Source organism: Sipha flava, unplaced genomic scaffold, assembly GCF_003268045.1.
Source record: "Sipha flava isolate LNK unplaced genomic scaffold, YSA_version1 1_pilon_pilon, whole genome shotgun sequence".
NCBI classification, from domain to species: Eukaryota; Metazoa; Arthropoda; class Insecta; order Hemiptera; family Aphididae; genus Sipha; species Sipha flava.
The window spans coordinates 4,122,741-4,134,424 of record NW_020272783.1 but is presented as its reverse complement, the minus strand read 5'-3'; the positions used below and the strand labels follow the sequence as shown (position 1 = coordinate 4,134,424).

At 27.0% G+C, this 11,684-nt stretch overlaps 2 protein-coding genes across 4 annotated transcripts; one reads left to right on the top strand and one right to left on the bottom strand.

Moving 5' to 3' along the window:
• The first annotated feature begins 7,501 nt into the window (after positions 1–7,501).
• On the top strand, positions 7,502–9,835 carry LOC112681991 (electron transfer flavoprotein beta subunit lysine methyltransferase-like). 3 transcript variants are annotated; one of them, XM_025552406.1, is made up of 4 exons: positions 7,502–7,924; positions 7,994–8,124; positions 8,208–8,414; positions 9,748–9,835. In XM_025552406.1, the coding sequence occupies exons 1-4, from the start codon at positions 7,674–7,676 to the stop codon at positions 9,762–9,764; spliced, it is 606 nt and encodes a 201-aa protein (XP_025408191.1). In that variant the 5' UTR covers positions 7,502–7,673; the 3' UTR covers positions 9,765–9,835. The 3 variants fall into 3 exon arrangements, with proteins under 3 accessions (XP_025408191.1, XP_025408190.1, XP_025408189.1); XM_025552405.1 differs by lacking the exon at positions 9,748–9,835 and adding an exon at positions 8,502–8,621; XM_025552404.1 differs by lacking the exon at positions 9,748–9,835 and having other exon boundaries at positions 8,208–8,621.
• Positions 8,611–10,999, bottom strand: LOC112681990 (splicing factor 45). The gene is made up of 8 exons (XM_025552403.1): positions 10,889–10,999; positions 10,584–10,709; positions 10,413–10,518; positions 10,129–10,219; positions 9,800–10,067; positions 9,061–9,279; positions 8,808–8,997; positions 8,611–8,741 (listed from the first exon to the last, which is right to left on the bottom strand). The coding sequence occupies exons 1-8, from the start codon at positions 10,997–10,999 to the stop codon at positions 8,644–8,646; spliced, it is 1,209 nt and encodes a 402-aa protein (XP_025408188.1). The 3' UTR covers positions 8,611–8,643.
• Between the last annotated feature and the right edge of the window lie 685 nt (positions 11,000–11,684).

Below are 11,684 nucleotides of genomic sequence, written 5' to 3'. Positions count from 1 at the left end.
GATTTATTCATTTAAGCACTAAACAAATTGCCGCCTTTTAATATAAATATTTTTCTAGTCTAAAAACTGTTATTAAAGCATTCAATTATAGTTGTCTCCTTTATTACGAGTACTTACAATTTTAATGGTGTAAAATAAAAACTTGCAGCTGTTAAAAAATATATTCATATGAAAAACTTCATTATAAAAATATGATATAAAATCTAAAGATAAAAAACATCGTCGTAAAAAATGCTTAAATAGTTCATTTTTAACCCTTAACTTGGCAGAAACAAAAATATTGCACTATAATTTCAAACTATTGCTATTTTTAATTATAAAAACCCGTTGAGTTCATTTTTAAAAAATTTACTTTAGTTTTTGAGATATTTTGAGTGGAAATGTGTATCTTTAAAGATACATCACCTAAAAGAAGTTATTTTCAATTTCGTGTCTTTTAAAATACACTACCTTCTAAACGATGTTCGATTTTTATATCTTAATGGATACATCATACTTCATTTTAAATCTAATATCCATTAGTGTACATCACTTTATTATGTATATTCTGAGTTATATTACTAAAAAGATACTAAGTAAAACAATATAATAAAAATTAAAAAAATATTGTTATTATTGCTTTTTAATAGTAAAATTTAAAAAAATTATAATAGTACAGAACAGTTAAGTAAATTTAATATTTTAGTTAACAATATAATTTTAACTTAAATTTAATGCAGGGGTTCCCAACCTTTTCATCGTCGAGTACCATCAGACACTTTTATAATCAATACGCGTACCATCTTAATTCTAAAGCTTAATTAGGAGTCAACAATTTTTTAAAGTATATATTTATTATTCATTAATTTTTATAATATTTTTATATTATATTTATAATATTTTTTTATTTTAAATGTATAAAAGTAAAAAAATCTCAATATTTAATTAAAACTTAATATTTAAATTACAATTATATTTTTAAAATTTAATGTGGTATTTGTTGTTATTTATTTTGTACAAGAACATCAATATCAGGTTGAATAAATAATAATAAAAATAAATTGCTACAATTACAAACCCAATTTCATCGATATTTATAAAATTAGATAATAGCAAATAAATTAAATTAAATAATATTGAATGAAAATAGTAATAAAAATAATTATACCAAAACATTTCTTCACGTACCACCTACGAGCCTTCCGTGTGCCACTAGTGATACGCATACCACGGTTTGGGAACCCCTGATTTAATGTATGTGGTTTTTATATAAAAAAAGGGGATGTGCGGCTTGGTTTCCACTGCTCACCTTTTAATACATTTTAATATCCCACCTGCAATAAATCCTAGAGTATTTTGTTAGTACTATTTAACCTGTTGCTAACCTTTATTGTAATGATACTATTAGAAATACATTTGCTATTTTGAATAATGATTTAGATTCAACAGATCTAAATATGAAATACATAAATTTAATGATCAAAATATAACAGAAGAGAAGTCAAAATACAATTACCAAAATTACTATACTATTTATCTGAGCCCAACGAGTTTAAAAATATTACTATTTTCCTTGCTCGTTTTATAGCTGCGAAACCTCACAACGCTAAAGTTGAACGATAAATAAGTAAAAGCAATATTCTTAAATCAATAAATTGTCAAAGTTTGTATATAGAAACGAAAAATGAGTATAATTTTATTTTTAATATAACTGCTCTTCAAATTAATAAATCAAGACCAGGAATTTAGATATAGTTAAATCAAAATGAACGCCGTATCAGACTTACCTAAAGGCATAGAACAAGAATGATGTAATGGGATTTTATAGGTACAACAAAAATAAAATCTAAAAATAAAGAAGATTGAAATAAAAATAATAAAAATAATTGTATTGTAAAATAAAGTTTACAAAAGAACGTTTAAACATCGTATTATGTAATATTTGGTAGATATTTATGCAATGAAAAAGTAAAGAGGAAATTAATTAAAATAAGATGTTTTTAACAAGAATGTTTATTATTTTATGTCTTCTTAATAGATTAAATTTTAAATTATTCCTCCTATATGCTGAAAATGTTATTATTTTTAACCATAATTTGATATTATATTTTAGTATCATAGTTCTATTTTGATAGGCTTATTTAAATAAAATGCGTGATTGAAAAAAATCCTTGAAATAAGTCGTGAAATAATCGATTAATTCAATAAAAACGCTGATAGAAAACTCTTATCATTTTCAATAAACCTGTTCCTAATTATGAAAAATAAGATGTTTAATAGAGTTGTTTAGTTAGATGAACTTAAATATTTTAAGTACACCACTAAATAAAATAATACTTAACAGTTAATACTTATATTTAATTATTATTTTTTTTATTTAGTTGTAAATGGGCCCTTTAACAAAAGATAGAGAGCATCATAAATAGTTACAAGTCAAGCCTTTTTTATTTAGGTTTTTACATTTTAGTTCGAATGAATAAAACAAATCTTTAGAATGATACATGTTTTATTGTATTAATATTGTGGAAAATACAACATTTTTGCTGTGCTGTGTTTAATAGGGGAATTTAGGTTATTATTAGTATCAACTGTATACCAGTTAGACAGTTACTATATATGTATTATGCCAAGCTGTTTTTACTGTATGCCGCGCTCATGGGCCCCAAGACTTACATTCATTTGGGGGCCCCCTAGTCCCAGCCTGAAATAAACTACACTTTACAAACACTCAATTATTTAATAATAAAAAGAAATTATTTTAAAATTCAGATAAGGTTGTTATATTTTAGAATAATATAATATTTATTTAACAATGAGTCTATTTTGTAGTTGCGGCACTGACTACAAGACAAATGCAAAATTGTCTTTTGGGGATTTGTGATTTTGGGGAAGGGGCTATGTGAAGTTAGCCCCCTCCCTTGAAATATAGTTTGAAATGTGTTGAGTATGTTGAGCTATAAATATAAAACCATTGTTGCAAATAGTTTGACAAGTACGCAGAAAAAAACATACATCATAGTAAAACTAAGACTTTTCTTACTTCGCTTAGAATCTTAAAAAAATAGGTATATACTTATATATGAATATTTATTTAATTACCTTAAGATGATGTAACCTGATGCCACTAATTGATTCAAGGCGAATTTAAAAATTATAATAAATGAATAAGTGTATGTGTTTGTACATACATGTTAAATGTTGATCTATACAAGATATATCACGATTCAACTAGGAATCGGATACAAATGGTTAGGTTAGGTTAATATTAATAGGGTAGATATACCTATATAGTATACATAAATACTATTTAAAATTATTCTTTATATTAGGTTAATATCATTTAGATAAAAATTACTATCCACTAGGTAAATATATAATTTCTTAAGATTTTAGTTATCTACAATGCCAATTTATGTCGTAACATCAGAAAAGAGTTCTTTCACTTTAAGACTGCTCAAGACTTGGTTAAGGACAATAATGGGAGAAAAATGATAATTTAGTATATTTAACTAGTATGTGTGCATGTGACGTGTATAAACTGTATTACTGGGTCAACGGAAAAAAGTACCTGGAAAAAAAGTAACCAGAATTATTTTACGTTTATGAAATAACCCTTACAAAATAATATATTTACTTTATCTAATAGGTATGGGTAGTGTACCATACTTATCTGAATAAACGATTATATGCGTCTATAAAATAACATGATTTATTGATCGATAAAATGTTTTTACGTTATTAATCTATGAATATACGGTTGATTACAAAAATATAAATTCATTTCTTCACCGGCCGTGTTCAGAATGTTTTTATAATTTATTAAACGGAATAAATCAGTGACGTATATAGAAAATATTTTCGGGAAAGGTTACTATGGACAGAGTTAAATTATCACTGCTATCTAAGAATTATTAACAAGACACAGTAGCTACTTATCTACATTTCATTTACAAAATGTCCCAAAACGATTTGACGTTGGACACAAATTCTAAATAAGTATAAAGCACCATTAAAATATAACATACGTTTAAAATAATTTTTAAGTTTTTTAAAACATTTCGAGAATGCTGTAGCCCACTATGCCCCCCCCCCCCCCTATATACGCCACTGGAATCAGTAAACATAATATTACTAGCTGCCAGTGTGCATTTATATCGAAACTCATGCACGAGTTTTTACGTTATTCTATAGTTTAATAATGAGTATTTTTTTTATTCGATTTAATAAAAATTAACGTTATAAAAAATAAAAATAATAAAACATTGAAAACACTTGGAGGTCTTAGATTTCGTTTTCACAAAATGCTAAAAAATTATATTCAGTGTTAGTGTTGCACAATAAAAACGAAATAGTTTTAAAGATCACAATATATCATAAGTCCTAGGTCTGAAAAATGGAAAGAAAACTATTGATTTTGCAAAAAAAAAAAAAGCTTTAGACTTACCTAATTTACGTACATAGTCGTGCGCACGGGATATGCAGGGTATGCGCTTGCATACCCTGCGACCAGACGCTTGGGGTACATGAACGTCATGAAAAATGTCTCACTTCATAATTTAGACTGAGTTATTATAAAATGGTAATGCGCTTATGCGATATTGATATGAAGTATGGACTTGTTTTAAAATTAATTTTGGATGGTTAATGCGTAGTCAGTATATGACTCTTTAACTGAAACAATTAATGAAATTGGGATTTATTGGAAAAATTTGATTGATATTCGCTTTGATGGGGTTGTTACGATGGCTGATAGTTGTAATGGAGTAAAAGTTCAAGTCAAAGGAAATAAACCCAGCATGTATTATGTCCATTGTTTTAGTCATTGCCTCAATCAATCTAGTCTTAGTAAGTTCTTTGGGAAGAAAAAATAATGTAATATTTGATTTTTTTGGTGTTCTGCAAATTATTTATAGTTTAGTTGAAGCTAGTCCAGTGCGTCATACTATTTTAAAACACATTTCAAAAGAAATTAACTTGTAACTTGGAAGTCTTAAAACACTATCTACTACTAGATGGGCTTGTAGATTGGAAGCCATCAACGCCATAAAAAATAACTATTCAGTATTACTACTTTATTTAGAGGAAATTTCAAATGAAACAAATTTATTTGAAGTTTGAGCCAAAGATAAAGGTGACATTTTTTAAATGGAAACTTTTGATTTTATTTTTCTATACATATATTAACCCCAGTTTTAATTATGATCCAAAAAGTGATTGCCAGTTTACAATCATTAAACTTAGATTTGTTATCTGCAGTATCTCTAGTGAAGTATCTTAGAGAACACCTCATTAAATTGTTATTTACAATGAAGTTTTAAGTGTTTGTCAAAAAAATCTTATCTCTATACCTGAAATTAAAGAGAAAATTTACCAGAAAAATTGGTGACAATTCTACACACTATACTATTGATAGTAAAATTAAAAAAATGAGAAATTTTACTTTTTATTTTAGATGAAATGATTCGAGGAATTGTTGAACGTTTTTCACAAGAAACATTGAATTTAATTGCATCTACGGGGAAAATGTTAAGACTTCAAACAGATGATGTAGATATTCAAATATTGTCAGAAGCATTGAATTTAAAAAATATTCATGCAGAAATTAAACTACTTATAAATTTACCAAAATTAAAATCTATATGCGCTTCATCTAACATTAACATTTCAAAATGGTTAGATTGGTTAGTAGATAGAGGATGTTCAGAATTTTTTTTAGATTTTTATAAATCCATAAAATTGTTAGTTACCATTCCCCTTACAAGTTGCTCTTATGAAAGAGCATTTTAAAAATTGACTATTGTTAAATCAAAGTTAAGATAACTCAAAAGCGCCTGGATGCATTAATGTTGATATTCATAGAACAACACATTTTTACTGAAATTGACATAGAGGATGTAATTGAAGAATTTAAAGTTCTTATGCCAGGAAAGAGAAAGCTTGAATTATAACAATTATGCTTAATGTAAATTTGCATTTAAATAAAAATGTTTATTAAATAATGCTTCTCATTAATAAAAAAAAAAAATAAAAATACCTTTAATCAAAAAAAAGTAAAAAACTTATTTTTTCTTATATAAAGTAGTAACCGTAAGTTAATAATACAATGGTATGCACATTAATTATAGGAGCATTTATATATATAGTATATGTGGCGAAGGGGGCACATTTTATCAGCCACATATCCTGCAAACAAATTTTGCGCACGCCTATGTTTACGTATGAATAAAAAATATTTAGGTAGGCATGTGAAAAAAAATATACCTATGCTATAATTTACAGCGACCCTAATTTAAAGCCAAACCAATAATTATTATTTTATAATGGACATAAATTTAAGTGATAAGTTTAAATTAAATTCAAACGTCATATTTTGATATTAAATGCATACTGTCAGGGCCGGCTCTAGATACGATCGACGTGTGCGACGGCATAGGGCGCCATTATTAGAAGGGCACGTGTAAGGCGTCAAAATTAGAATTAAATTTGATCAATCATTGGTGACACAAATAATCTTCTATAAATAAAAAATAAAAATAAATTTACGATGTGGTTCAATATAAATTTGATTTCTATTATAATTATCATTATTTATTGCATGCAAGGACATGCAAGAAATGCCGCTCTTGTAGTTACAATTACAGTTTTATAAACTATCATTATGCTATTACAAGTATTATTATGTTTGTTTTCTGAATTATTTACAAATATGTAGCAAATATGCACGTTTGAAAAATTATTTTGAGCATTTATGAACGAGGCTTAGGTTATAATATGTATAATGAAGCCTCTCCAGTTACCAAAATTCTGCCTGTTTAAGATAGAGAATTGCCCGAATAATTCTTGCACTGAGCACTGAAACAGCTAAAGCAGGCCCTGCATACATTGCATTACATTAGGTACTATTATTAAACCTTTATAAGTAATGGTTTTAAATTGGAAAGACATTGTATAATAAGGGATAAAAAGTGATAACAAAAAAATGTTTTAAGTATTATTCCACAACCTTTACCTTTTAAATTACATAATTGTAATTTGCGTCAAGTTATGTCGACATAACTCGGATCCGTAAATAGCATATTAGTGTTGCTTTAAACATTTTGTTTGTTTAACAATAATTGTTGTTTCATTTCAATCGGCAATAAAGATACTCCAATCGTGTGCAATGTTTTGTTCTTATGCTTAAGGAAAAAAGGGCTTTTGAATTCAAGAAATATGGAGTTTATCCGACATTTACTTCATTTTATTAAAAATATATATAATGCTGATAATTGAGAAGAGACATTTGAAAATTAGACTATTCAAAACATTTCCAATTTCACAACTGTTTTAAGTAAACTTTAGATAAAAAGCTCTTGCAATGTTCATAGATTTAGTAAATCCAATTAGTTGGCTAAAATAAATATTTATGCCAGCAATAATATCATCGACACCAACCCCACTGCCATCTAGTTTATTTATCTGTAATATTTTATTATCAAACCAACTCTATGAGATTAAGAAGTGATAAGAATAATTTATAACATTTGTCTTAGATCACATTTTACATAGTTTAAGATCTAAGACATTTGTATCTTGTATTGAACTCTTTAGTCATTATTGATTAGTTCATACATTTTTTACAATTCATGTTTCTTATAAATGTGTATTTCTAAAATTTTAAAACAAGATTAATAGCTAAAGAAATCTATTCTAAAATGAACTTGAGGTGTCAAAAAATCAAAAACTATGCGAAAACTGTTTTCAACAGTTATTGTTCTAGTAATGAATTACTCTATGCTACACAGATCAAAAATACCACAACAGTGTGTACTAATCACTTGACTCCAGAAATTAAGTTGTATTTGATAAATGATCAATGTAAATTATGGCACTTACCTGTTGATCAATGTCCATTTAATGATCCATTTTGGGCATTTTATTGGCCTGGAGGTCAAGCTATTTCCAGGTAAAAAGACAAATTATTAAAAATATATACTTATACCTAATTCTTTAAATTAACTTTTTTTAATTTTAGATTTATATTAGACAATTATCAATATGTCAAAAATAAAACAGTATTAGATGTTGGTAGCGGTAGTGCTGCATGTTCTCTTGCTTCAGCTATGGCAGGTGCCAATGAAGTAACAGCTAATGATATAGATCCTGGTGCTAATATGTCTTTTTATTTTATGATATATATATATATATATATATATTATATTCTGTAATTATTTTTTGATTATTTATAGTTGCATGTGTAGCAGCCAAACTCAATGCACAGTTGAATGGTGTTAAAATAAATATATTATCCAAGAACATTTTATTTGATGATTGTTCAAATTGGGATGTTATCATTGTTGGAGATATGTTTTATTCGAATGATATAGCTGACGTATTGTGGAAATGGCTAGATTCATTACGTGTTTGTGGGAAGACTATACTCATTGGTGATCCAGGTAGACATTGTTTTAAACCTAATCATCATTTACAAGAACGTTTAAAAAAACTTGAAGAATACAAATTGACAGAAAATTGTTGTTTAGAAAATCGAGGATTCGCAACTGCATCTGTTTGGATGTTAGACTGAAATTATTAAGAGTTAGAATTAAATTAACATTTATTTTGTACAATATAATAAAAAATTTGTCAAAATTTATAAGGTATACAACATAATTTTATTTTATTTTAATCAAGAAGCTGATAGCTGTTAAGTTTTTCTGCACTATAAAATCCAGCTTTTACTTGTCTACCACCAAAAAATCTGCCATTCAAATCTACAACAGCTGTAATAAAATAAATTTCAAATTAAATACAATTTAAATTTTTTTTTTTTTTTTTTATAATTTCACCTTTGATTGCTGATTCTATACGTTTAAATTCTACAAATATGCGCACAGCTTCTTCAGGATCAACATTTGGAACTTCATATATAACTACTCTGTTAACATCTCCATATTTAGTGTTGCATTCATCTTTTACTTCAGGTTCAAGATCTTGATCAACTTCACCCGGTCCAACCATGTTTCGTAATAGTACAACCTATTTTTATTTAATTAAAAATTAACTTAGAAAAATTATATAATAAATATTATAAAATTGAACCTTTGATTGTTCTTTCATTATCTCTGTAATACTTTGTAGAGGTTTAGGTGGTGGAGGAGCAGGTGCAACAAAATCATCTTGTAACATAGTAGCCATATGAGGTGGAGAAGCATTACTACCAGGTTTCTCATGAATAATTCTACCACCTCTTTTACTAGTTTTTTCGACTTGTAATGCTACTGAGATACCTTGTTCTTTCTTTCCCAGTCCTTGTCCCTCCTAGAAAATAATTTTTATCAATACGTATGTTAATATTTGCTATTTGCTATAAGCCATAAATATTTTTATTATTTTTTAAAAAAAGAATAAGTTTAAAAACAGAAAATAATAAATATTTAAACTAAGTTAAAACTTCAAGTTATATTATTATATATTGTGGTATCCAACATATAAAGTTTAAAAATTTTACAATACTAAAAAACCATTTATATTTATATATATTTAATGTATATATATCAACATCATAGACCTAAGCAGTATGCATTGCTACATCAATTATGTTATTATTAATTCTGCTTTACTATTAAATTAAATAACAAGAAAAAAATGGCATATTAACAAAATAATTAAATTATTAAAGCTATAAATGAAGATCATTGAACATACAGCTAAATTATAGTTTAGAACTTATAAACTATAATTAAGAATGTCTTAATTAAGGCGTAAATTACTATTTTTTTGTTATAGGTACAATTGCAGATTAAATAAGAATTAATGGTGAATTTAAATAAATAATCACCTTGAAACCATATTTAGCCATTATTTTAGCAGCAACTCCCATTCCCATTCCAATTCCTGATGATTGTTGCTGTCCAGGTGTTGAAACAAATGATTCTTGTAATGATGGTGGTGGGGCAATTGCAGCACCAGGAATTCTAGCCATTGGCTTTGGTTCATCATCTTCACTATCACTCTCTTTACGACCACCAAATCCAGTAAAATTAGATTTTCTTCTGTCATCTATGTTGGATGTTAAACCCACTGGTATATCCATCATATTATAACCACTAAAACAAATATAGATAAATATTGTGTACATTTTTATTGGTATAAAACCATTAAACATACGGTGTATCTCTATTTTTATTACGTTCTTCTCTTCGTTTTCGTCTTTCTTCATCTTCTTTTTCTTTTTCTTTATCCCGCATATCTCTTAAATCTAATATTATTACTTCTTTATTTTATAATATTTTATAAATTATTACATTTCATTAAGGAAAAAAAAATATTTAAAAATAAAGAACAATTTTCAGTTTAAAATAAATTTGTTATGGTAATTCAACTGTCTATAATATAGAAAATAATAACAAAAATATTTAAAACAAAACCCTGAAAATCCTTATTGTATTTACCTCTTACTACTCTCTCATAATCATTGGGGATCATAGGATCATATTCATTGCCTTCAAAATTCCAATCCATAGGTGGAAATGATGGGCGTTGTTGTTTTTTTCCTTCCTAAAGATAATGCAAATAATACAATTCAAAACAAAATTTGATATCATATAAGATATTTGTCTTACTCTGGCCATAGGAAAAATTGTAAAACCAAGTCCTGGATCAAACATGGATTCATCATCATCTTTTTTCTTTAAATCAATCACAGGTGCTAAAATTGATGTTGTTTTACGTGTAGCATCTCTTCTTGGCTAAAAGAAAAATCAAATATAATTATAATACATTTATGAGTATTATTAGAGTATAAATTATCATATAGTAATTTAAACTTTGTCTCAAATTTATAATACATTTAACAGAAAAAATTGAATATTTATTATAAAATGTAAATATTTCAATATGGCATAATAATAGTAAAATAAATTTAAACCTGAGTTTGAGCAGCTTTTTTTAGCTGCATTTGTGATTGAAAGAGTTTCATTCCAGAAGACCAACCATCTGACTTTTGTTTAACAACATCGAAATCATCATACAGAGACATTATCAATTTTTACTAAATAAAGCTAATTAAAAGAAAAATACGGGTTCAATTAAGACTTGAGAGCAATTACTTAAGTATTACATACAAAATAATTATGGTTGTTGACGTTTTCTTTGCTTTTTGACGATAAGAAATAATATCTGTATGATAATCACAGACCTCATACTAGGTATAAGGTTTATTGTTTCTAACCAATGTAATTGTATACTTAATTAATGACAGTATACCAATATTGATAAGTGTCAATAAATAAATTAAAATATAATTTAATTTGAATCATATTAATAATCGTGCATTATTTCATGTCTCAACTCAATTGTAAATATTATAAAAGTAAAGGGTGTAACTAGTGATGAAAATAAACGAATGATTTTAATAATCGAATGGTTTTTTCTTACGGAATACATGTACAAAATATCAAGCAAGGGGTCGTAAGCGATACTCGGGATAACTCAAATAAGTCTCTGTGTATGAGCTGATCGACCCAGATCTTTGACGATCAAATTAACCGGAGGTTGATAGGAAGATGGTGGCCCTGAAAAGGGCAGTTTTCTGTTTGTGGTCACACCGAACCTACGCTATTTCGGGAGCTCTTGGACTACGAATGCTGCGTTGAGATGGTGTTTCCAATGCCCGTTGTCATCACCGGAATCGTTATTACCACAGTCGTTGTTGTCGCTATCGT

Bases quoted from the DNA above. Each gene is read 5' to 3' on its own strand.
- LOC112681991 (XM_025552404.1), top strand. From the start codon at position 7,674: ATGAACTTGAGGTGTCAAAAAATCAAAAACTATGCGAAAACTGTTTTC. The intron at 7,925-7,993 runs GTAAAAAGACAA...TTTTAATTTTAG, and splicing joins GGAGGTCAAGCTATTTCCAG to ATTTATATTAGACAATTATC. The intron at 8,125-8,207 runs GTGCTAATATGT...GATTATTTATAG, and splicing joins AGCTAATGATATAGATCCTG to TTGCATGTGTAGCAGCCAAA.
- LOC112681990 (XM_025552403.1), bottom strand. From the start codon at position 10,999: ATGTCTCTGTATGATGATTTCGATGTTGTTAAACAAAAGTCAGATGGT. The intron at 10,519-10,583 runs GTAAGACAAATA...CATTATCTTTAG, and splicing joins CAATTTTTCCTATGGCCAGA to GAAGGAAAAAAACAACAACG. The intron at 10,068-10,128 runs GTATGTTTAATG...TATTTGTTTTAG, and splicing joins AATAAAAATAGAGATACACC to TGGTTATAATATGATGGATA.